Consider the following 26,473-nt stretch of genomic DNA (forward strand, 5'->3'; position numbering starts at 1 on the left):
ATGATTGATTTACTACTTGACTTCCATTCAGCCCCTCTAGCTGAACAGGTAGCAGATAAACCCAAGAGGTCTGCTCTGAACCAGCTCACCAGGACCCTCCTGCGTAAATACGACTGTGGAGTGAGACCTGTTCAGAACTGGACCAGACCCACACTCATCCACATAGACCTCATACTGCAGTCGGTCCTTGATGTGGTAAAGAAAAATAACTCTATACGGCCTTATCTAAATCCTTCATTATTTAAATATAAAATACAATACAATTACCTGCCATGCTTCTGGTAATATGTAACACAAGAAATGAAAACATTGTCAAAATTATCGATTTTTATTTTTGTGTGAAATGTTAATCTTGTTTCAATAAATACATTTTGACCATTTGTATCTAAACATTTCAATAATCTGCCCAAACAATTTACACACAAAAATATAATACAAATCTACTTTTTACAGGATGGAAAGACCCAGCAAGTAACCACAAGCATTTGGTACCGGCAGGTTGGTATGAATTGTCTTCTTCTATTGGTGTTAATGATAGTCCCAAACGGTTTTGCTTGTCAGCAATCAAGTCTTCAAGATACTGTATGTAACTTTCAAAACATATAAATACGTATTTTGAAAGTTACATATATTAAAAACTTGATTGCTGACAAGCAAAACCGTTTGGTACTATATCAACAATGGACTAATGAAACAAATACCAAAAGATAGTTTTTGGGTGGAATTTTCCTTCAAGGACTGGGGAGTTTTTCAGGATAAAAGAAGAAATGGAATGGAGCTAAGCATAGGCAGAATCCTAGAGGAAAACCTGGTTCAGTCTGCTTTCCATCAGACACAGAGATGAATTCACCTTTCAGCAGGACAATAACCTAAAACACAAGGCCAAATCTACACTTGAGTTGCTTACCAAGAAGACAGTGAATATTCTCAAGTGGTTGAGTCACAGTTTTGACTTAAATTTGATTGAAAATATATGGCAAAACTTGAAAATGGTTGTCTAGCAATGACCAACAACCAATTTGACAGAGCTTGAAGAATTTTGAAAACAATAACGGGCAAATATTGTACAATCCAGGTGTGCAAAGATCTTAGAGACTTACCCAGAAAGACTCACAGCTGTTGTAATCACTGCCAAAGATGACTCTAACATGTATTTGAATACTTACGTAAATTAGATATTTCTGTATTTCATTTTCAATACATTTGCAAACATTTCTAAACACATGTTTTCAGTTTGCTATTATGGGGTAGTGTGTAGATGGGTGAGAGAAAAATTCAGGCTATAACACAAAATAAGTCAAGGGGTATGAATACTTTCTGAAGGCACTGTATAACATGTCTGTCTGGAAGACAGGGAGCCTGCTTCAACAAATGCAACTTCAACCTTGTTTGGCATGCAACAATTGCGTTGTTGAATGCCAAAACAGTCATGCACCCATCTGTCATGTACTTCATATGAATGGTCTTGTGATGCGTTTCCCGTTTGTGATGTCAGATCTGGACCGATGAGTTCCTGGTGTGGGACCCCGAGGAGTTTGACGGGATCACTGAGATCTCCCTGTCCTCTGACGCTATATGGGTGCCCGATCTCATCATCAGTGAATTGTAAGATTTGACACTGTATGTATTCCTGTTCAAATTACATAACATGTCATTGGATTACTCAATACCCTCAGACTCTTCTCAGAAATGTTAAATATTTGGCCTTTTACTTTAAAATGACAGACAAGTGTGCTGACCCTAACATGCTGACCACTCGTGCGTTGAAAAATACATTTACACATACATGTTATTAAATCATTGCATCCAGGCGCTAAAATAGAACTTGGTTCTATTAGTGATGCTTGATGCACTGCAAGTCCCACCTCTCCCATCTCCTCACCCATGTGGGTTATTGAAAGATGAACTGAGGTCCACACTCCAGTCGGTGGTGGTAATGCACCTTAGAGTTGGTTGCCAACCACCATATAAAGTCCAATGAAGAAGAATAAGCCTGAAGGAGGAGGGATTACTAGAAACAAACTCGGTTTACCCTTTTATATGTGGATTAATAGAGTAGAGGACCTTGTGCATTTCAGGCAAAATAACAACCCAATGTTTATATCCCAGGACAAATTGGCTAGCAACAGCAAGCTAGTTAGCTAAATTACCATACATGTTTGCTTTTCGACCTGTCCCCAAATTAATATAGTTGGTTCAGAGTTTGTTTTCATATTTCAACCTGCGTGTCCTGATTGCGTCTGGTGTGGATGGACAAAATTAACATGCACACAATGGCGCACACGCGGTCTGGTCAGCATGTTGGGGTCAGTGTCTCATGTTCAACATACTGTAAGCAGCTGGAACTCCCATCTTACCCATAAGTCTGTGGTCTTCCCCCTGTTAGTGTGGATGTAGGGGAGTCCCCTGCCATCCCCTATGTGTATGTCAACTCGTCCGGGATGGTGAAGAACAACAAACCCATCCAGGTGGTGTCTGCATGTGACCTGGAGCTGTACGCCTTCCCCTTCGATAAGCAGAACTGCACTCTGACTTTCCGCAGCTGGCTTCACTCAGGTTAGCCTAGAGAGATGTAAACATGCTAACGTAGCTACCCAGTCAAATGACTACACATCTGGATCTGCACAGATGGATGACGTGGCAGTAACACACAATTAGAAGTGCAAAATAGTAATGGAATATCTTTTCATAGACAAAATGCATGCATTAGGCTACCATACATACAGTATTTAGTAAATTACAGTAGTTAATCATTTGATATAAATATCAAATCAATAGCAGGTCATATTGACTGAGTGTCATTAAGGCTTGTGTCCTTAAACTCCGTCCCTTGACCTTTACCATTGTGTATGCAGTGAATGAGGTGAACCTGACACTGTGGAGGAGTGCGGAGGAGATCGCAAATGATCAGAAGTCGTTTATGGACGATGGTGAGTGGGAGCTGTTGTCTGTACCCTCCCGCTACTGGCATCTCCGCCTGGACGACAGAGACTACGCCCACATCCAGTTCAACGTGTGTGCCTACCTTTTAACAGTCATTTAAATAATACAAATATGACCTATACGTCTAGTGCCATCTATATCGATTTACACAGCAATGCATATCCAGCCAGTCGGTAAATATAACATATGTGAATAGGTGTGATAGTGGGATTTTCTAAACGGTTTGATGTCTATGCAACAAAAAAGTACACACTTCTCTTGTAGGGAGAATGTGACTGTACAATGACAATTAAAGCAGATTGAGTAGCGACAGTCGTTTTTTCCCCATCCCATCCTCCTTGTCCTCCTGCTGTGAGGAAGTTAAAGGGATCAGCCAGGGCTTCACAGACGGGATTAAGCGCTAATGCTAATAGATGAGGCTGAGGCGCGTCCAGCATGCTGAGAGAGAGAGGCACCATAATGAGGCTGTCTCTGTGGCAGCTGATCAATGGCCGTCTTGTTCTGCCAGAGAAATGGGCTCTTGGCCCTGCGCAGGTGGGTCTGCGAAGATAGGCTAGGCAAGGCTGCTGTTCTACATTCAGCTCAGGAGGGCACTTAATGATGGAGTGTCTATCCAGCAGGGCTGGTTGGGTTACATTTACACTATGGCTCATTGTAAAAGTGGTTGTTGAGGGGATTTGTGTGTTTTTGGGCACCCGGAGGAGAATAGGAGGGTAATACTATCGAATAGAGTTTTCTTGTGGGTTCAGTTGAGGAAAGTGAGTTGAAATCAATCAAAGTCAAATTCGCTCACTCTTTCCCGCTCTCACTTTTTCCCGCTCTCTCTCTTCATCTTGCTCCCCCCCACTGGTCAGGTGTTGATCCGCCGGCGCCCCCTGCTGTACGTGGTGAGTCTGCTCATCCCCAGCATCTTCCTCATGGTGGTGGACATCATCAGCTTCTATCTGCCGCCCAACAGTGGCACCCGTATCACCTTTAAGACCAGCATCCTCCTGGGCTACACTGTCTTCAGGGTCAACCTGATGAACGAGATGCCTGCCACCACCATCAGAACACCACTCATAGGTATCCTACACCAGCTCCTTTCCTCATCTTTGTTTTGAACTTTCTCTAATATTGTTTGACACACCAAGCATGCCATTCATACCCAGCCATGGCCAATGCTTTGTGAAATGTCTTGAGACATATTTATGAAGACATCTTGAGACATGTCTTGGGGAAAAAAGAAGACTTGTCCTTTTCTAACAGATGTTGTTGATGTTTGGTGTTCTCCATCCTACAGGTGTGTTCTTTGCGGTCTGCATGGCGCTGCTTGTGCTGAATTTATCCATCTCCATCTTTGTGGTGAAGCTCCTCCACCACAACGAGAAGGAGGTCAAGGAGATGTCAGTGTCCGCCTGCCTCCTCGACAAGTACGGCTCGTCCAGCCAGACCTTCCTCGAAAGCAACTTCACCTCTGTCAAAACGCTGGTCGACGTGGATCAGTGTGGGGGTGAGAGGGAGGCTGTGTTGTTGAGAAGCTTTGTATTTCTAGGTCATAGGACATAAGAGAGTGACTAGGTATGAGAAACAAACACTTAGCAGGTGGTTGTTTTCCTAACTTATCACAGATTTATTTACCTCAGATTTCTGATTCTCTTTCATTTGTAATGGCCAGCTCTGACACGTTTACATGTTGACAACATCTCTAGCTTCCTCTGTGTTAACATCAAATGAATCATATACATTATACATCTTTACAGTATGTCTACACATACACCTAATCATTTACCTTGATAAGTTTGCGATGTAGCAGCAAAATCTTGTCTTTGGGGAAAAAATAGATCTGTTCTCTTTGGACATTAATTTGTCCAACCCCATCATCACCCTTTATCACCCCACTTACAGTTCATGTTGTCCCTCCAGGCTATGAGTTTGACCTGGCTCCAGAGGAGGACCTACTGTCCCTGAGTGAGCTCCAGGAGAGTGCTCCACAGCTGGAGAGGCTGCTCCAGGAGGTGGTGGCCCTGCGACTTTACCTGCAAGAAGGGGAGAGTGACGATTCGGCCCAGGCCGACTGGGTGGCCCTCTGCTGCAAGGTGGACATCCTTCTTTTCCGAGTCTACCTGCTCATCCTGGTCGTCTACGCCAGCACTCTGCTGTTACTGTGGGCCAGCTGGAGCTCTGCATGAGGAGAGGAGGAATTGTTGTTCAAGTGTTATCGGCATGAGGAGAAAACATTTTATTGCAGAAAAATTAATATTTTTAAGTCTTTTTAGGGTTATTGATGAGGGCGACGTGATCCCTTTTCTCCCCCTTTCTTTTGATACTGTAGCTAGAAGCTATTGAGTGAACACTGTATTCCCATGTACAATTGGAAGATGGTGCCCATAAATCAATATGGGCTGATCTATTAACATATTCCTTCAACTGAAGATCTTCATAAAAAGATATCTTACTCCTATTCTCCGGGCACGTTCCGTAACGTCAATGTGATGTTATTCCACATTAACTTGAATCACCATAATCCCCTGAAACTCGTACCAAATCAATAAAGCACATTCAAAGCTTAGGCAACTGCATTCCCTGTTGGCTCACTGATAGTCATAAAAAGACACATGAGCTACTCATAAAACCCTTGGCTGGGAACAATCTTTGTAAATAGAATTTTCACTTGAACAGCAGACATTTTTCTTTGAGCAGATCACATTACAACCGGTTGTATGGCCACCCCTGAGTTGAGGAGAGAAATGAATAATGGTTATTGTTTGCTGTAATGTTATGTTGTACATTCATACTTGTGATGTAACTTCTTATTCCCCATCATATCAAGCAAGTCCTGTTGCAAGTTTTTTTTAAATCAACTGTGGCTCTTGGTTTGATTGTTTATCCTGTTTTTAGCTGGTGTTATACAGGGATATAGATGTTTTAGAATCATATCAAAGCCTCCAGCCAGTACAGTGAGTAAATGTTTATTGCCAAGAAAATGGCTAATTTGCTCTTAATACACCTGTACGCTTTTAACATAGCCTGCAATGTTAATCCTTAATAAAAGAGACTACATATTTTCAAGTGTTGTTGTGTGTGTCATAAATGGACATTATTTTTCCAATAGTATTATCTCGTCCAATCACATAATAAAAGTCATAAATTCAATGTTGTTGTAGATTTCAGTACATGTTTCCCCTAATTAAAAGCATGAGCTGGCGCACACCCAGAGAAAATGATTTAGTGTAATGTCATTACCCTGAAGAAGGCACAGTGATGCTGAAATGTTGGCGTTTTACCCAATAAATTACTGGGAGTTATATATACGTGTACGACTCTCTATTTTTTTTTATAGCTTACAGTACGTATTTCCCCAACATACACAGTTTAAGATATCAACTGATTTAAATGATAGGCTAACCTAATGAACAAAATGATGTCTAACATCAGTATCAAATGTCAGTTCGGTCTTGTTAGTGAGAGAAGAGAAAACCGATCTGCACTTGACCTCCCATATGCCAATGTTGAGAAGCAAGCTCAAGAGAAAATAGGCCTATAATTTTCTGTATGTTCAGGAAATCAATGTCTTAACGCAGTTGTAGGTTACATACAACTAGATCATAGACTTGGCCTACATCATACTGTGTTTGGAATTTTATAGAGATCAATAATTTCCCCACGGTATGAAAGATATTGAGGATTGAGTTGAAGGAAAAATGCCAATATCCCACATGAAACTTGATCCGGACAGAGACATCTGGCTACACGATCAGATACTGTAAATAGTATGATTGCTCGGAGTTATCTGCTCAGGGTAGGTGGTGACATAACCACCACTGATTCCAATCCCCATCATCAAATTAACGATGGACACACCCTCATATTCATAGTTACATCAGCTGGCTAAACCAGCCTTATCCAGAATTCAGGAAACATAATTGAACTAATATATGATACAGTAGACACTGGGCTACAGTCAACAATCCTGAATATGGGTCTCGGGCGGCGCCAGTTGACCGCTACATCTCAAAGCTGAGCGCTGCTCATTATTGGCAAGCTTAAGGCGGTGAAGTGAAACTTTGGTCACAATGAGAGTTTCAGCACTCTGGACAGCGCTGGTCTTGCTTCTGATTCAAGGCACCGCGAGAGCCTGCACAGGTAAATCATTCCATATAGGCTGTGGCGTTTTTGACGGAGGTTGCTATTTTCTATAGGCTAACACAACATAATAATTGTACAACCCTTAATATGTTGCATTTCAGTGGATAGCATTATGTTTAAATCCGTATGTTGTAACAATGTGTTTTACTGGTTTTAGTCAAGAAACTGAGCAATAATACCGGACGCTTTGCCAATGCCACCTTGGTACGTCTCTCCGAATACTTGAGTGCTGGGTACAAGAAGGGTGTGCGACCCGTGCGTAACTGGCGAAATTGCACAATGGTGGCCATCGACCTTATGGTGTACTCTATCCTCAGTGTGGTATGTCGTATAAATCACATAGTAGAAGAGTTCAGTATACTGAGCTAATAGTGTGTAGCCTTTGTAGATCTTCACTATTTCCTCTGTGTGCTGCTGTGTTTTACAACAGGATGAGAAGAACCAGGTTCTGACAACATATATATGGTACAGGCAGGTAAGACATAACTATTTGTAACAGTAAAATAACTATTTAAACTAATGGATTTTGTTGAAAAAGTTTCCAAGCATTTAAAACATTCCTAAAAATACAGCAGAACTAGTTATAAGCCGTTATACAATACTTATTAATTCATTAATGAATTATTAATACTAGACCATGCTTATTGCGCTTATGCTATAACTCTGTATCAGGAAATAATGCTATAAGTCTTTATCAGGAATGGACAGACGAATTCTTGGTATGGAACCCAGAGGACTTTGATGATGTGAATCAAATGTCCATACCGACTGCGAATGTGTGGGTGCCTGACATACTAATCAACGAGTTGTAAGTAGCCTACAGTGTTTCGTTATTGTGGTGGTAGGACAACGCATGAGGCCATACAGATAACATCATTTTAGTCAAATAAAATTCTGTATAAAAGAGTATAATTTATCTTCTGATGTAAACTGACAAAATTTGATACTTTGATAAAGCATTACAAAAGTAAAGTGTAAAGTGTGAGTTAGCCTACGCTAAAATATTAGTTGTTTGAATCAGCCACAAACATATTTTTCGCATCTTTTTGCTTTGAGTTGTTGTGTTTCGTAATCTCTCAGTGTGGATGTGGGGAAGTCTCCGGACATTCCCTATGTGTACGTGACCCATTATGGACTAGTGCGCAACTACAAGCCTATCCAGGTGGTGACCGCCTGCACTCTCAACATCTACAACTTCCCCTTCGACGTCCAGAACTGCAGCCTGACCTTTCAGAGCTGGCTCCATACCCGTAAGACATGTATTATTTAGTTGTATAGTAATTTGCATGTGAGGTAAGGCTTTTCAACTGCACATACAGCAGTGGTGGGAAAAGTACCCGATTGTCATACTCGAGTAAAAGTAAAGATATCTTAATAGAAAATGACTCAAGTAAAAGTGAATGTCACCCAGTAAAATACTACTTGAGTAAAATACAAAGTATTTGGTTTAAAATATACTTAAGGACCAAAAGTAAATTGAATTGCAAAAAATAGACTTATGTATCAAAAGTAAAAGTATAAATCGTTGCACATTCCTTATATTAAGCAAACCAGACGGCACAATGTTCTTATTTTTTTGTAGTTTATGGATAGCCAGCGGCCGACGCCAACACTTTGAGTCAAGGAAAATGTATGGAGTAAAAACTACATTATTTTCATGTAGTGAAGTAAAAGTAAAAGTTGTCAAAAATATAAATAGTAAAGTACAGATACCCCCCAAAACTACTTAAGTAGTACTTTAAAGTATTTTTACTTAAGTACTGTAGACAACTGCACATAAGTACCAGGTAAGAATGCCCTTTCATGCCCTCACTCAGTCTTAGTCCTCTATTGTTTTGTTACTTCCATCTTGATAGTTTCTGGAATTAGGAAGAACAGATGTAATTTGTCTTCTACTTTTGTTTCAAAATAACCTCAATATAAATGTCTTCTATGTCATCAGTGCCAGATGCTACGTACCATTTTCACCCCGCTAAAAAACGACAAAATAATCTGTGGCAGGGTACAGTTGATAATGTCCATTACATAATATACATTGATCTGAACCCACTGGTCTCTGTCTCCTCTGTGTCTGTAGTTAATGACATTGATCTCAAACTGATGAGGAGCGCAGAGGAACTCAAGGTGGACAAGAGTGTCTTCATGAACCAGGGGGAGTGGGAGCTGCTACATGTCCTGTCTAAATACAAGCGCTTCAGTCTGGACAACATTGACTCCTATGCAGAGATGAAGTTCAATGTGAGTGTGCATAATATAATCATTCATTACCTTGTATATATGTATTCAAGACAGGTTATGGAAATATATTATTTGGCAATGACTGACCTAGTCAAGTAGAAGAATGGTTAGGGTTGCAACATTTTTGTTGCAAAAAACTTTCCCCAAATTCCCAGGTTTTCCATAAATCCTGGTTTTTGTGCTTATTCCCTCCTGATTCCAGGAATCTTCCAACCAGGATTTCTGGAAAACCTGGGAATTTGGGGAAAGTTTTCTTGCAACCCTGTGCGTGATGATTAAATAAATGGCAATAGTTAAAAGAGCACAATATAGGGTTGGCAAAGATCACCACATCAATTTAGCAAGTATCTACACCTGTTAAAATTATATTCAGTATGGTATACTTTTGAATTATTCAAAACCCCCTCAACACCTACATGTACACAATATCTTCGCTTAATCCATTTATTCAAAGCCAACTGAACCTGACAGAAAGGCAAGACCTTCAGTGAGAAGATATACTAGATACTATAATATAGAACTATATGAGGATATTTACTTTGACCTCTACTGCAAGAGGCTTTATTATAACATCTTGAGCTGCATTAAATATGTATTGAGAATGGCTGTTTTTCTTATGCGTCATAAAAAGAAAACAGGCTTACTTTTCTGAAAATTAACAAAAGTATATGACTGAGGATCTATAGGTGATCTATAGAGTCTGCACTCCCACCTCACTTTCAGGGTCATTGCTAGAACTTGTGGGTATATTGTTGTCTACCATCAAAACATTGTTCTGCCAGATATCTGTAACTACTATAGATGTGGAAGTGCGTACATACCTATTCATGACTAATTTATGTTAATTACTGCTCTATTGATGATGATCATGATGAACGTCATCAGGTGGTGATCCGACGCAGACCTCTGTTCTACACTGTGAACCTGCTGCTGCCCAGCATCTTCCTGATGGTGATGGACCTGGTGGGCTTCTATCTCCCTCCGGACAGTGGAGAGAGGGTGTCCTTCAAGATCACACTGCTTCTGGGCTACTCCGTCTTCCTCATCATTGTCTCTGACACGCTGCCCGCCACCGCCATCGGGACGCCGCTCATAGGTCAGATAGAGAAATGCACAGTGGTGCAAAAAGTACCCAATTGTCATACTTGAGTAAAAGCAAGGATATCTTAAAGTCCCAGTGCAGTCAAAAACATGATTTACCTGTGTTTTATATACATTTCCATACTATGAGTTTGGAATAATACCCTGAAATTGTGAAAAGGATGATAATGCCCTTTGAGTGTAAGAGCTGTTTGAAAAGCCTGAAATGTCAGCCTGTTTTGGTGGGAGGACATTTTGGCCTTCCACGATGATATCACCATGCGGTAAATTAGTTATTAGACCAATAAGAAAGAGTTTCAAACCTCTCTGCCAATAACGGCAAATTTTCTGTTTTCCCCACTCAAATTCTTGCTTGAGAATTTGCTCTTAGAAGCTATTTGTTTCTTTTTTACCATTTTAATTGAAAACAATCACAGTAGCTAGGTTTCCATCCAGTTGGAGATTGACTTTCATGCAAATATTCGAAAATCTGCATAAAGAAAATCTGCACATTTTCCCACCAGTGGCGTTTCCACCGAACAAACTTGTGGATAAATCAGTGCGTGATGACGTAGAGCACACAAAATGTAATTTTTCGTTTTCTTGTACCGAATAAAAATCGAAAGTTCAATGTGTTTCCATCGCCTTTTCAACTCAACTGATAGTTTTGTCACAAAAACGGTTGCGTTAAATAGCAAATGTGCCTACTTTGGTGTTACGTACGCTCTAGGCAACAGTTCGCAGATACAGTGCGGTTAGGCTGTGCGGGTAGGCTAGTATACATGATGAGAGTATTATGGATAATAGTGAGAATATTTGTATTTGTCAAATGGCAGTCAAGCATCAATCTTCATGTCACCAGAATAAGACCCTTGATATTTATTGGAAATGAGCATCAAGTTCATCACCTTCCACTTTCACCACCTAGTGAAGTTCATCACTTATTTAAATCTGTAGATTAATAAACTGCATGGTTTCCCCGAGCCATAGTTGGAGGACCACACAACAAATCATCTCGTGACTCCAAGTTTACTTTGGTATAATGGTTATTATGTCAATATTTGCGCATGAAGGCATTTCCACAACCATTTCTCGCATAAGTAATTTTTTACAGACAAAAAGATCCCACCATGTCGGACAAACAAATTATCTGTCTGTATTTAAAAAATTGGACCGAAACTTCCGGTTTCCATCACAGCTGTCCTGATTCTTTTTTTTTACGGTATGACTTTACTCGCATAAAAACTGCAGATGGACACGTGGTTAGTAAGGTACTTCATTGTTAACCAGAAATGATTTGATGTTGAGATAAAAACAGCTGCATTGGAACTTTAATAGAAAATGACTCAAGTGAAAGCCACCCAATAAAATACAACTTGAGTAAAAGTGTAAAATTATTTGGTTTTAAATATACTTAAGCATCAAAAGTAAACGCTATAAATCCTTTCAAATATATTAAGCAAACCAGACGGTATGATTTTCTTGTTTTGTTGTTGTTTACAGATAGCCAGGGGCCCACTCCAACATAATTTACAAATGAAGCATTTGTGTTTAGTGAGTCCGTCATTTCAGAGGCAGTAGGGATGACCACATGTTCTCTAGATAAGTTCATGAATTTGATAATTTCCTCTCCTGCTAAGCATTTGAAATTAAACAAGTACTTTTGGGTGTCAGGGAAAATCTATGGGAGCAAAAAGTACATATTTTCTTTAGAAATGTATTGGGGTAAAAGAAATATATAAAAAAAATATAACTAGTAAAGTACAGATACCACCCCAAAAAATACTTGAGTAGTACTTTGAAGTATTTTTTTACACCACTGGAAATGCAGCTGGTGCATTATTGGCTCAGATTTGTCATTAAGGTTGGGATTGCAAGCTTGAGTAAGTGGTGAAGGACTAATGTTTGTTGGGGCCCTGGTCAAAAGGCCCTGATCAAAAGTAGTGTACTACATAGGGAATAGGATGCAATTTGGGCTGTACATTGCAGTGTGCAGAGGTAATATCGATCTTTCCTTCTCTCTCTAGGTGTATACTTTGTAGTGTGCATGGCCCTGTTGGTGATCAGCCTGACAGAGACGGTGTTGATAGTGCGACTGGTGCATAAGCAGGACCTGCAGCCCCACGTACCCCAGTGGCTCAAACACTTGGTACTGGAGCGGGCCACAGTCCTCCTCTGCATCCGCAACAAACACAGCCTGTGCTCCATGCTGTCCAGGGACTCCGACCATCTGGGCCACTACAAAGAGAACAACATCAGCCCAGGTAATTCATCTACAGGAGGGTTGGGTAGGAAGAAGGGTATGAAAGAAGGGGCAGGAAGGAAGGAAGGGAAGGAGAAAGGAAGGGAGGGAGAGGGACAAGAAAGACCTGGGCAGTAGATCATGGTGAGCTGAAGGATCTAAGGCACTATAGAATTCTCTCTCTCAGCAGTATTCATTGATTGAAAAAAATGCAGCAGCATTACGACACCTATCGTAGAGCGAGAAAAGGATACAAATATACATTTACAGTTTTGTTTTCCCACTTTGGAAATAGTCAATATACGGTAAAATGTCTGTCTTTTTGAGCCAATATATACATTTAGCTCCACAAGCTCAACACAACATTGGATACTCAAAATACAAATAAATCGTGTTATATGACCCCCCCCCCTCACTCTCTCCCTGTGTGACCCCTTGCAGCTCGATGCAACCACCACCACCACCTTCACCACACCTGTGAGAGCGGCCGTGGTGGCGGGGACATCATGGAGCGGGGTCTGGGGGGCCTGTCTGTGGTGCGTGACAACACGCCGCCCGTCATGGACAACATCCTGCAGGAAATCTCATCTATCCGCGGCTTCCTGGAGAAGAGGGACGAGTCCCGGGACATCGCCAAGGAGTGGCTGCAGGTGGGCTACGTGCTGGACGTGCTGCTCTTCAGGGTCTACCTGGTGGCCATGCTGGCCTACAGCATCACCCTGGGGACCCTCTGGTCCGTGTGGCAGTATGCCTGAGGGCCTCACAGTGGAGGAGGGCCTGACGGTGAAGGTGGAGGGCCTTACTGTGGAGAAGGGGACATAGAGGGCTAAAGCGTGCCTGATACAAAGCGTTTTATTGAGGTCGATCTATTCAGTTGAGCCTCATGGTGGAGGTAAAGTAGGGGGTCGTTTGAGTCTGGGGTAATTCTTGGGAGTAGAGGAACGAGGGGAAAGATGATAGATTGGATGATGGTATAGTTTACACTCATTTCCCTTAGCCAGTTGCCCCTTTCTAATACTGTCTATCTTACTGCTCTGTGTATTGTTTGGGTCTTGATTACCTAGGAAAGGCCTAAAGAACTGTTGAAAAAGTTCAGATATTGTATCCTTTGTCAGCGTACAGGTGTATTTATATTTGTTTATTTGGATCCGCAGCTTTTGCAGACACAGCTACTCTTTCCGGGGTCCAGAAAAAACACAACACATGACAAGTAACAAAACACTGATAGACAAGGACAGTCACACACATTTAAAATACAACGAAATACACACAATACAACTACAAAATAAAGTATGCTAGTTTATATGGCACAATATTTCATGCATTATTCACTTTTTTTCAAAATCATCTACTAATGTGCACCAACAGCTGTATTGATGTGAAGGAAACCATATCTTAATAATAGTCGACATGGTGCCATGCACATAAAATAAATAAATATGCCATACCTTAGATTTTGTATGTCCAATAATGTGTAATATAGTTGGGGAGCAATGAGCTCTAAGCATATTTCATAATGTTTTTTTATATCTCTTCAAGCTTTATTTACTTATGGAGGAGAGGTTTTGCGATTTGCTTGCATTTGCTTTTAAATGGCATAGTCTGTATATTCCAAGATCAACTTCACTCCTTCAGTTAAATAGTGTTAATATTGTTAATAAAATATACGAAACATATAACATGCTGTTGATCACATTTAAATAAATAAAGGATATTAACTTGTGCTAAAGTAACTGCAATACTCGTTCACCTGGTGTTCACTCTGACATTATGAAAAGTGTGACTATTAAAGTTAATTGAATTATGTTCCTTATATGCAACATTGCCTTTAAAAGCTGCTTGGTCTACAAGCACGATTGGATTGAATCCCGTCTGTGTCATCATTATATCGGGATACAATGATGACAGACGGGATTCAATCCAATTGCCCTTGTAGGCCAAACAGATTTTAAAGGCAATGTTACCACGTTCTCCCCCTTGCGGAGATCGCATTCAAGGAAAACGCTGCAGATGTCGGCTCAATTGGAAATGACCTTTAACATGTCAAGTGGGCTATAGCGTGGTTTTGAATTGAATCCTGGCCACAGTTTGTTTGTAGCTTTTCCGTTGAAGGTCTGAATTTCCTTAATACGGCCAATGTCCACATTTAAGTGATGGGAGGTGAAAATAAAGTAATTGTCCACTTTATGTGGACATTGTCGGTTAGGGTTTAAGGCGCCATAGAGGTGACTACAATACACCACACTAACCACAGGGTGGCACAGTAGTTCTCTGCCCCGCACTAACCTCCCCCATGCTCTAGTCCAGCGGTGGTATGGGTATTATTAATCCCTCCCAGGGATGGCCCTAGCCCGCAGACTGACACTAATGTACTAATCGTAAAGATTTTGGCCTTACTGGAAAATGCACTCGGCGGGTGTGCCCTGATAGGATAAATGCCATTGACACCCTACATAATTAAAGCCTAAAACTGTTCCACAGTTAATGGTAGCATCGATCCCAATACAATCAATGAGGATCCAGGCTGCAGCAGGGACTGGGTCTGTGCCTGACGGGGCCTTTTAGTTCAGTACTCTGCCTGGCTGGCTGATACAGACAGAGGAAAACGACTCTGTGCTTGTCACTCAATAGACAGTTAAAGATGTACTCATAAAATGGTTTAGGGATACAGTTGGCTGTTTAATTCCCCATGGGGGTTGATTTTTAGCTATAAAGAAGTTTATCAGTGTGAAGCTTGGATAAGAACATCTCTTAAATGTCTGATATGTATAAATTGTGTTTTATTGACTCCTGCTATCACTGTTCTTTATTATGCAATTCTAAAACAAATGACAGTTAACATTCCAAAATGGCAATAAAAAACACAGAAAATCTTATGAGTATTGCCATAAATAAGCATGATCTCAAACTTTTAACAGCTTGTCTATTTTTGGGAAACTAATTCAGCTAAAACCAAATAGGGTGGACTGGGGCTGCACAATTCTGGTAACTATCAATTTTACACAAATCCTGTTGGGAGAATTCCAGATTTCCTGATTATTCCCTCCTGATTCCGGGAATCTTCCAACTGGGATATCTTTCAAACTTTTTTATTTTAAATTTTTTAGAAAGTTAACCAAATGTTTTATCCCTACATCTGACTTTAGCCTACCATCTATACAAATATACGATAGTACACCAAATCAACACTAGAGGGACCTATTACCAGCATTAACCAGTACTACCCCTAAGGAGTTGCAGGAACACACACAGAGGGACAAGTCATTTTTACACCAGTGTTACTAAAACAATGCAACAGGTAAGTTAGTTCATAAGACAACTCCAAATTGCAATGAAGCTATAGACCTCTCGTTCTGTTATCATCTCCATAAAGAAGAACATCTTCTTTAAATAAACTACAAATAAAATCCTGAGATGATGCCAAAACTACAAATTATAAAAATTGAGGCCTCACAATTTTTTGTCATGCATTATAACTTCATATTGTGGCCATTGAACAGAACTTTTTAATCCTCATCCAACACATTCACCAACCAGTTCAGTGACTACAAAATTCATGCAAAACTAGATCTACCACAACAGCAACAACATGAACGACACAGAACAGTTCAGTTCCATGTTGCTCAGGTCGCTTGCTGTATTACAGTAAATTTACAGCGGCGGTCATATTGTTTGGCTCTCTCCTCTCCGAGGCTGGATCAATGCCTGGGGTAGGGGGGAGGTTAACGCCTACAGGCCAGGCTTAGCTGAGAAAACAATCCCAGTGATTTGGACAAGACTGTTTGCCCTCCATTCAACAGACCTACTGTCTGAACCCTTCTCTATCCATTCGATCATATTGGTGTCAAAGAGCACATAAAGATGGGACCCCTGGCCCCACACACACACACACAAAGCCCCGCCCCCTCCCGGGGTCACATGGGCCCAATCAACCAACATCCCCACTCTGCTCTGTTTCTAATAGAGAGCAGAGTGGGGATGTTGGTTGATTGGGCTCATGTGACCCGGGATCAAACCAAACTCATGGTGTCCTGTTCATGAAGGAACATAATCAGCAACAGCTGATCGTTTCCCACTCTGTCCTTCTTTCCCTAAATCACCAAATACCCTTAAAACAACCAAGATAGCCCAACTTGCCACATTGGGTTTGATATGCAGAGGCCGTTGGAGGAGGGAGTGGATAGCAAAAGAGAGGTACCTCATTAGCGGATCCTTCTGAAGGGAAAGGTCAGGGCATGCATATGCTGCCCATATTCCTCAAAGCATGCTGGGAAGGGAGAGGGCTGCCAGCTATAATGGGGAGTCGAAGGAGAACCTCTGGTCTCTTGTTTGCGCCGAAACAGACGGCGAGTTCTCCTGGCTTTATTAACCTGGTTAGGTCAGCTATAAGGAAGTTGAAAGAAGCGCTCACATCTCTGGGAGGAGAAACAATGGTGACCCCTATTATGCAGGTTGCTATAATACTGTAATACTATATATTATAATACCTGTCTAATGAGCACAGCACTTTGAAATAATAATGTTGAAGTGAATGTGATGGTAGTGGTTTGGAAAATAAGGATGTCTAAGTCTGTTCTGTGGTGTTTGGAGTGTCTAGACAAGTTGCTCATCAGTCTGTTGTGGCGCTGCTCTGAGGTGTAATGTTGTCTGTCCAGTTGGCCCACCCAAACCTTTCAAAGCAACGTGGTTCCAAATAAACAGAGTGAGACAGTTGGGGAAGGAAGAACGATAGAAAGAGGAAAATAGAGCGAGATGGTCCTGTATGGCTCAGTTGGTAAAGCATGGCGCTTGCAAATGCCAGGATTGTTGGTTTGATTCCCGGGGCCACCCATACGTAAAATGTATACGCGCATGACTGTTAGTCGCTTTGGATAAAACCGTCCGATAAACGGCATATACATAAAGAACAATATTATATATTCGAGAGAGAGGAAGATGGATAGAAAGTGAGCTGCGTCATAAGGACTAAAGCCCAGCTAGAAAGGGCAGCTCAGTTTGGTTAATGCCATGTTTGTATCTCTTCCTACAAGCAGAAAAGCAGAACCATTTGTGTCTCGCCTCGTTTCCCCTCTAGCAACGATCAGGGCGGCAGGGCGGCAGCAATAATGGCTTGCGCCCTGCATATCTAATGATAGCATTTATGACCTCATAATGGGAGAGGAATATAGGACAGACATGGTTGGTGAGTCAAGCACCGACACGTTCGGTTCCATTTCAACAGACTACTGTCTCTGTTAGAAAATGTCTATCTGGTCATTCAACATGCGGAACACATCCACCCATGGCACTACTGTCTGCTAACTGGTAGATGTATTCCAGACACAACACTGGCCATGTTCTTACTCAAGAGGCTTTTCGCTACAGCTCAACAGCAGGGGATGCTGCTGTGACCAACACAAATGACCTCTTCAGATGCAGTGTAACATGGCTTCGCATCAGCCTCCTGTAGTGGATCATCTAGTCAGTGCTGCACTTAACAGCCCACTCACACTATATCCAACAGAGCTCCGGTAGTGGAGAGCCATTTCAAAGCAGCCACAGGGAATATAGGGACACTAGTCAAAGAAGTGGCAGCTGCGGCATATTACTCAATTTATTGGACTTGATTTAATACCTTCTGCTTCGCAAGGCTTTTCTAGCATTAGGGGACTTAAGTGACTAAAGGCATATAAGACCTGGGCAGTGAGTACAATATGTGTCTTCCCCATCACCAGTGTAATATGGCACTACCTCCGTAGCCCAACTGACTTATTCAAATCACCGTAATTCCAGTTCCTCTGGTGCTCTTAAAGAAATTGACAAAAGGGGTGACTGAGGGGTGAGGATCAAGACCAATATTTTTTTGGTGTGCAGAAAAGTGGGATGTGTAGAAGAGGAGAGAAGTGTTGAATGAGAAAAGCTACTGCATTCAGATGTGAGAGGAGGTGAAGCTGGGCAGAATCTCACGGGGGAAAGTCTATGCATCTTAATTTTTCAGCCGCAGCATCAGTCTTCCAAGAGACTTCATGGTTGTTACCCGTTTACAGAGATGCTTTTGAAAGCCCGGCGGCCGACGCTCTTGGAACTCTCTGGAATGGAAAACAGTGAAAGTGACGACGTACACTCCAAAGCAACACACACACACAGACAGATGCACTCACATACTCACAAACACACAAAAGAGCACACATGTAGACAGCCAGACAGACACTCACAGTTCTGCATAACAAAACATACCTGCAGTATGGCTCTCCAACATGCTGTGTATTCTGTAAACCTGTAATTATTCTTAGCATCAACAACGTATGGTAGGCCCCTGAAGAGTCCACATAGTATATCAGGAATGGGTCACCCAGAAAGAGAAGGGAAGCACCACATTAGAAAACAGGCAGACAAACTCAAGTCGATTTTTTATTTATTTTCTAACTGCAGATTGAAGGTATACAACTGAACATTGTTATTTTTCATATGAGACTCATAAATAAAAATACAAAAAATGTTCACTACAAAACAATCTACTGTTAGTAGGATGTAAAAAATATTATCTTTCACTATCGAAGGCACAAAATGTACTTAGTGACAACATGGAGAAGAAAACCTGCAGCATTTAATCTCTTTTATTTTTTTATTTTTTTTACACTCCATCAGAGAACACTGAAATGTTACAAAGAGATGTGTCTGATCCTAAACTGAAAGAAAAACCACTCTAAATCAACAGACAGATGCTGGGATCCGTGGCACAACTCACACATGGGAAGCAGGATCACAGACACAGCACGTCGCTGGAAAAGACAAAGGACCTTTGCAAAGCTCTAATGCAAATGAAATCATTTTTATACAAATGACAACAAAAAAAGAGAAAAATAAAATAATAATTGGGCACCTTCTAAGATTAGGCTAAGGTTAGGTGCTGAGGTAGACGAAAACTATAACAATTCAAATCATAAAAACACAATTTTCTTAATACAGAGCAACTCGACTGGCACTTGTGCTGTCACAACAAGGAAGAAAGAAACAAAATCACAGACAAGCCAGAGAAAGACAGAGAGAAAGCTTTGTTACATAAAAAGCTTTGTAATGCTTGGTCCGACAGGGCAATTGGTCCTCAGTGCCAATATAAAAAAGACAATGTTTTGGTGCTTTGTTACTCAAACAGTTTAGTTTAGACCTCAAATGGCACATGCATGGCAACACTGCATAAAATGGCTACTCGTTCTAGAACACCACACTGAAACACAGAGTGCCTACTCCAGGGATGCCATGATTTCATACAGCTTTAAAAATATATTTTTTAAATGCAAATTTCGAAAAACAAGTACTTAATCACAGAAAAGTGGTAATGTTAAGCTGGGGCAACACTATGGTTTTGACAAGCTGCCAAAGTGGTTGGAAGGACATCAACTGCTCAGCAAACCTGTTGCTGACAACAAAATATTATCAATGAAAAAACATACTTTGACTTTGATTTCCAAAATGAACAGGCAAATGTCCTTCAGAACAGATTGAAAAAGAAAAATGCATACTATTTCCATGGCCCGGGACTGTTCTGTCATCTTTAAATCTTATACTGACATGCTTCATTGTCTGTATTTTATGGACATTTTTCTTCCTTGCTTTTTGTGCGTAAACGAGTTACATTGCTTTTGAGTGTCAATTACAGACGAAAAACAAAAAACTAAACATCAAAAGGTGGTTTGCCCACTACCAATTTTAGGCTAAAGCAGTCCTAGATGACAGCTCCTTTTTGATTCTAAATCAGAAAATCAGGTCATCTCTATTCGTCATGACATCCCTAGAGTGCTGGAGACACCATTTATTATCTTCTGAAAGTACAGAAACTAAGCAGATATAGATGGACATTTTTGTTGAACAATTTCCATTTTAGGCACAAAGATATTACAGAAACATCAGAGTAACATTGAGGGAAGAACTATATCAATACCAATGTATTTTCTTTCAACATGTCGAGAGAAAAGTAGCAGAGCATTGTTTTTATTTTGTATCTGATCTGATTAGTGCATTTTTCATTAATACACGCACGCGGATACACACTTTCATTTATGCGCACACACACACACACACACACACAAAAAAGTATAAAACATTCAGACAAAAATAAGAGCATGTGATTGAATACCTCTAGTCATTGAAGTGTGATGTGATCGTTTCAGGCTCTCTGGCCTGCCACTCTGAATGGTGACTGAAGTTATTATTATAGTGGATGAAAATTGGACGAGGGAAACCCCTCAGCTCACAGTGTTGGAGAATCAGTGGCAAGACAACCATGGGCCACTATGACCATGTCATCCTTTTTTTGTCACTTCAAGTACAAAAACTAAATGTTGGCAATAAAATTGTGAGTGACGTGTACTAATTGATCGACGGCAGCATCCCAGCCATCCATTTTGAATGATCTCTTTTATTTTTTTTGGCAGATTTAGTCCTTCACCTACAATGCATTGACATCCAGAAAGCAACACTTACTACAACATGTTCACACATACACACACACACACACACACGCACACACACACGTCCAACATTACCAAAGAGGAGCAAGGCAAAAGATTCAAAACCAGAGGAAAAAAACTAGGTAAAAAAAAAAGAAATACAAATATTTGCCCTGCTGAAACTCTCGACAAATGGAAAGGGACTGACACCGAATACAAAAATATCACAATTTTTATATATCAAACTGCCTCTGTTGGCTCTTGTTCAGGAATACACTCCTTTGAGAGAAATTGTTGACCAAGAGGATCTCTTTTTTTCTAACCTTCCTTTCTTCTTTGATTACCACTTGCAGTCCCAATTGTCCAGGGCACACTACATCGCTGTGTACATGACCTTCTTTTTTTCACATTACAAAACTACAATTCTATTCACATATTTTCAAGTTTAATGCTTTTTTAAACTCTCTTATAAGTACTATTTCTTCTTCTACTGCGTTCATCCCTCTTACCCCATACCTTAAAATCTCTTCTCTGCTCTTAAGATTACTGTAAGGGGGGGACGGACGCGGACTGTAAGAGAAGAATAAACACTTGTTTAATTTTCATTTTTTTCTAACAATATCTACCATCTCTTACCCTTTATATAAATGTCACTTACAGATGTGAAAAGACAATAAATCAACACTTGAAAGCATGAGATGAAGTTGCAATGATGCAATAATGCAAAACACACAGAAAATAAATGTGCTTTTGCAAAAATTTAAACAAAACAACTTAGAGGTAGCTTTTAAACAATGACCGACCCCACCAGCTTTTCAACAAGCAAGGTTCATAAAAAAATACCAAGTTTGGTAACAATAATGCACAAAAATACACAACAATAAAAATCTCTTTTCACCGTGGCACTTAATTTTCGCGTACACATTGCTTTGTCACATCTCCCTCGCGTAACAACGCAGCTTTCGGACACACACACACCAAAAAAACAATTAAAAAACAACACAAGAAATAAAAACACAAGCACATGAGGTCACAAAAAAACGAGGTAATTCAAGTACAATGTGCTGAGCTAAATCAAGACATAATAGGAAACAGAGACAAAGCGAAGGAACAAAACCATATATAAAGAGTTGACTTATTCTGTATTCTTACTGGTCGCCCCCTGGGCTGGGCAGGCCATGTCTCGTCCAATCAGTGAAGCCCCCCACCCCCCTCTCCCGCTAATCATTCAGATATGTGATTACCATGGTAACACTGAACTGACAGTGGTGCTCATAATGTCTTCATTATGCTGCCATATGAACAGATATAATGCTTGTCGTAACAGGTTCCGACAACTTATGACAACATATTTTACACTTATGACAACTGATATAGCACTGTTACAATTACGCATGAAACACAATTTTCCACCTGGTGTTACATGTATGGTTTCACGCGACATAACAGTATATATGTCCTGTTATAACAAGTGCCATATCTCCTTATAATTGCATTATGAAGGCATTACGAACACCCCTTGGAGCAATCCACAGCAGCCTTTGTCATTTTGGTCTCCATCACAATGGCATATAGAGATTATGAGATTATTAATGTGAGAAAATAGTTAAATGTTATGAGTCAGTCCATGTACTAAATCTTAGTGTAATTGATGATAATCTGGTTAAACGTATATTAATATCAGTCCAGTATCTATAGCGGGAAAAAAAATGTAACATCCCCAGTTAATGCTGTATAGAGATTTATGGTTTAAGAGATAAAAGAACAGCGGCTTCGCAGCGAGCAAACCCCTCAAAAATATATCTGATATAAACATCAAACAGAGACTGTCGTCGTAATGTGTCTTTACCTGTGCAATGAAGCTATGATAAACTATGATGCGGAGCCAAAGATACCGAGATGAAAAAAGTGACAGTCAAGGTTCGACTCTCGAGAGGCTCCGTTGAAACCCGACCGATATGGGAATATCATCCTCTGTTCATCTCCCTTGCTGTACAAAAGACAACCCTCTGCGTGGGTACGAAGGTGTTGTGCCCCAATCAAATTCAACTTCGCTTCTGCTGATGCAGTACAACAAATGGTGCTATTTTTCCATAGGGCTGGCTGAAATGTGCCACATGGTCTGGCCCTTAGGCTCTGATTCTCGGGGGCTATCTGAATGGCACTACGCCACTATAGGGGTCTAAGTGCTCTGTGCCACCAGGTCTGAATACTCCATTTTGGAGCACTCTGGTAAACAATGGGATGGGTAGGGGCCAACTGCGACATGTTCCTCAAGCAGAACATGACTTGGTGTCCAATCTAATCCAATCAAATCAGGAGGGGATCTGTAGTACTGTGTCATGGAAACGAGAGCATTGACCCACCCAAGTTACAGTAGGATACAATTCCATTCCAGAAAAGGTGAGGGTGTCAAAACTACATTTAGGGATAACCAGTGGTCAAAATGATGGGGAGGTGTGGGTTCAGATAGCCTTTGAGAATCAGTTCAGTTCCAGGTGTGGCTTGGGTGACATCTCTCAAGTCTGTGGGTATACTTAAGGAGAACTCCATCAACGCACCGATGGGTTCTGTGTTAGGCAGTTTGACAACTCGAAACAAAACATACATAGATGTACTGAACGACATATGAATTTTAAGGGGAAATGTCCTCTCGGTCAGAACCACAGTTTTCCTCCGCCTAGCCCAGCCCTTTTCCTCACTGTGTCCACATTTGCCCTCTGCTCATTCGCTCTCTTCGCATTCAAAAACCGCCTGTGCTTCCAGCTCATGGATTTTCTCGCTTGACTTCTTCGCCACAGGCCTCGTCCTCCTCCTCCTTCTCCTCATCCTCCATCCTCCCCTTCCTTCCTCAGCCCCATCCTCCTCCTCTGCCCGTCTTCCTTCCCCCGGGCTGTCGTCTGGAGGCCTCAGACGTAGCAGAGGTACAGGTAGGTCTTCTCTATCCTCCAGTCTGGGGGGACGTCTTCGGGCTTGTGGCCCTTCATGTGCTTCTGCATGGCCGAGAGGCTGGGGCAGTACTCAAGGCAGATGGTGCATTGGTAGGGCGACGCGCCGTTGTGGGTGCGCAGGTGTTTGATCATGGCCGAGTAGTCCCTGGATCGCTGGTGGCACAGCTTGCACTCAAACGGCTTCTCACCTGGGGAGGGTGACGACAACAACAACGTCAACAAGAACAACGTCAGGCTGAGGAAGGGAACTCTATATGACATTGTACACTGAGTGTACAAAACATTAAGAACACCTGCTTTTTCCATGACAGACTGACCAGGTGAATCCAGGTGAAAGCTATGATCCCTTATTGATGTCACTTGTTAAATCCACTTCAATCAGTGTAGATGAAGGGGAGGACAGATTAAAATAGGATTTTTGAGACATGGATTGTGTATGTGTGCAATTCAGAGGTTGAATGGGCAAGACAAAAACATTTACGCGCTTTTTAACGGGGTATGGTAGTACTGCAGGTGCCAAGCGCACCGGTTTGAGTGTGCCAAGAACTGCAACGCTGCTGGGTTTTTCACACACAACAGTTTCCGGTGGGTATTAAGAATGGTCCACCACCCAAAGGACATCCAGCCAACTAGACAACTGTGGGAAGCATTGGAGTCAACATGGGCCAGCATCCCTGTGGAACGCTTTCAACACCTTGTAGAGTCCATGCGCTGACGAATTGAGGCTGTTCTGAGGGCAAAGGGGCGTGTACTGTTTAGTATACATTTACAAGGGAGACTTGAAGTATCAACTATCTTTTAGAGCTTCCTACACTTTTGCTAGCAGGAAGATAAACATATCTAGTGGTCTCAATTAGCAATGACTATCATGTCTATAAAAACCCCACGACCAAATTGAAAAGTGTATGTCATCGTGGATAATGGTATTTCATATAGTGCTGCTGTGCAGAAATGGCTTTAGAATCAATCTCTCAACTGCCCCTATAATGTGCTTTACAAACCAACCCCCTGCATTCAATTATACGGATGTACATTTTGTCACATCTAAATGGCTAACACTTCAATTACAAAAGGACCTATGACATTTTGAAACGCCAAATCACAACTTCAATTTGATTACATTTGAATCTCGGCGGTTCCAAAACCGCTACATTCCTGTGCATGTGATATTCAGGACCAGAACTCCTAAACGTGCAAATGACTAGAGTGATGGCGAGGAATAATCCCCAGCGCTCAATCCGACAGGCGCAAATTAGACATGTAAATGCCGACCTTTACCAATGGCATTTGAAATGAGGTGTCGCATGTGATCGGGGCCGTGAACGACGCCAACGCTCGTGCCACGTTACAGAGAGAGAGGCTTCTTGTTGCTGGCTGCCGATGGATATCTCTCTGATGTGTGTCGCTGCATCTACTCTCATACTTTTCTTTTTTCGACGCATTGGACCTGTCCCCCGTGGGAAGGGGGTCAAGGTTGTGTTTACCCGCCTATGCAAATAGCCACGCCAAGATGACTGTCATTACGGGGCGTGCTGCCTGCAGAGGCCTCACACGTCAGCAGTGTCGACAATAACCACACTGTAAACAGGGTCGCCTCAGATAACCGGGCAATAATGAATTGCAAATGAGGCTTGGTATTGATCTGCAATTGACAGGTGGGACTCGGGAAGGGGGAAGGAGGGTGGGAGGTTGCCAATGTCGATGATTCATCAAGCGGCTCCCTTTTGTGCGCCGTGGCCTTTGACTGTGAGCTTGTCACTAGCTCTTGTTATCTCCAGTGCGCTCCGGCTCACCGCAAACGAAGGCCCCTGGCCCCCACAAAAGGGGAAAGGGGGGTGGGAGAGAAAAAGCCAATTATTTGACAGGCTGCCTTGATAGTGCGGCTTAACAGCTGGCTTATTGAATGGAAGACGGGGGGTGAGTTTTGGTGGGGGGTTGGAGCGGGTAAAGCTTTGGCTCAACAGCAGCCCTCGGAGGGTAGGTTGTGTGTGTGTGTGTGTGTGTGTGTGTGTGTGCCCTCATCGTGGCAACCTGAGAAATCCAGAGTAACAGCACATGTCCCTAATCCTAATGTCTGGGGATGTAAATTCAGCCAACACAAGAGTGACAAGTCCCTGAGACTGACTGACACCTGGTTGACACCTTTATGGAGCTGTAAAGGCCTGGTATCAATTTGGAGGCTCCTCACCAAGGTTCTGTTTCCTGGCCCTTGGAATCATTCATAAAAACAGTCTGCTTATAGTATGCCTTGTAAAAGCAGCAATCTAGTGTACACATTCTACTACACACATTGATCCCAGCCCTTCTTAATGCCCAGTATAACACTATTGAACACATACATTAGATTGCCAATTTTACATACACGTGCCCTCCTTCTGTGTTACAGCACTGAACTCAATCCGTTACGGAGCCGAGGCGGATCTCTAGTGTCTTGACTTAGTGTCCAGTGGGAACTACTGGTA

General features: G+C 41.7%; 3 protein-coding genes across 4 annotated transcripts in view; 2 read left to right on the forward strand and 1 right to left on the reverse strand.

The window, feature by feature from the left end:
• On the forward strand, positions 1-5,114 carry htr3b (5-hydroxytryptamine (serotonin) receptor 3B). Its single transcript, XM_038988470.1, has 8 exons — positions 1-195; positions 454-498; positions 1,496-1,605; positions 2,387-2,556; positions 2,856-3,013; positions 3,798-4,008; positions 4,226-4,435; positions 4,849-5,114. The coding sequence occupies exons 1-8, from the start codon at positions 1-3 to the stop codon at positions 5,112-5,114; spliced, it is 1,365 nt and encodes a 454-aa protein (XP_038844398.1).
• Positions 5,115-6,998: 1,884 nt separating this feature from the next.
• Positions 6,999-13,386, forward strand: htr3a (5-hydroxytryptamine (serotonin) receptor 3A). Its single transcript, XM_038988471.1, has 9 exons — positions 6,999-7,068; positions 7,229-7,392; positions 7,502-7,546; positions 7,770-7,879; positions 8,152-8,321; positions 9,149-9,309; positions 10,195-10,405; positions 12,417-12,653; positions 13,073-13,386. Exons 1-9 carry the CDS (start codon positions 6,999-7,001, stop codon positions 13,384-13,386), a joined length of 1,482 nt encoding a protein of 493 aa, XP_038844399.1.
• Positions 13,387-19,008: 5,622 nt separating this feature from the next.
• LOC120031185 (zinc finger and BTB domain-containing protein 16-A-like) overlaps positions 19,009-26,473 on the reverse strand; it is a 125,080-nt gene continuing 117,615 nt past the window's right edge. For both annotated transcript variants that reach the window (XM_038976830.1, XM_038976824.1), the window contains exon 7: positions 19,009-24,199. In XM_038976830.1, the coding sequence (XP_038832758.1) occupies positions 23,970-24,199 (230 nt within the window). In that variant the 3' untranslated portion in view covers positions 19,009-23,969. The remainder of the gene's footprint in view (positions 24,200-26,473) is intronic.

The sequence above is a fragment of the Salvelinus namaycush genome, chromosome 3 (genome assembly GCF_016432855.1).
Source record: "Salvelinus namaycush isolate Seneca chromosome 3, SaNama_1.0, whole genome shotgun sequence".
Classification (NCBI taxonomy): Eukaryota; Metazoa; Chordata; class Actinopteri; order Salmoniformes; family Salmonidae; genus Salvelinus; species Salvelinus namaycush.

Bases quoted from the DNA above. Each gene is read 5' to 3' on its own strand.
- htr3b (XM_038988470.1), top strand. From the start codon at position 1: ATGATTGATTTACTACTTGACTTCCATTCAGCCCCTCTAGCTGAACAG. The intron at 2,557-2,855 runs GTTAGCCTAGAG...TTGTGTATGCAG, and splicing joins CCGCAGCTGGCTTCACTCAG to TGAATGAGGTGAACCTGACA. The intron at 3,014-3,797 runs GTGTGTGCCTAC...CCCACTGGTCAG, and splicing joins ACGCCCACATCCAGTTCAAC to GTGTTGATCCGCCGGCGCCC.
- htr3a (XM_038988471.1), top strand. From the start codon at position 6,999: ATGAGAGTTTCAGCACTCTGGACAGCGCTGGTCTTGCTTCTGATTCAA. The intron at 9,310-10,194 runs GTGAGTGTGCAT...GAACGTCATCAG, and splicing joins ATGCAGAGATGAAGTTCAAT to GTGGTGATCCGACGCAGACC. The intron at 12,654-13,072 runs GTAATTCATCTA...GACCCCTTGCAG, and splicing joins AGAGAACAACATCAGCCCAG to CTCGATGCAACCACCACCAC.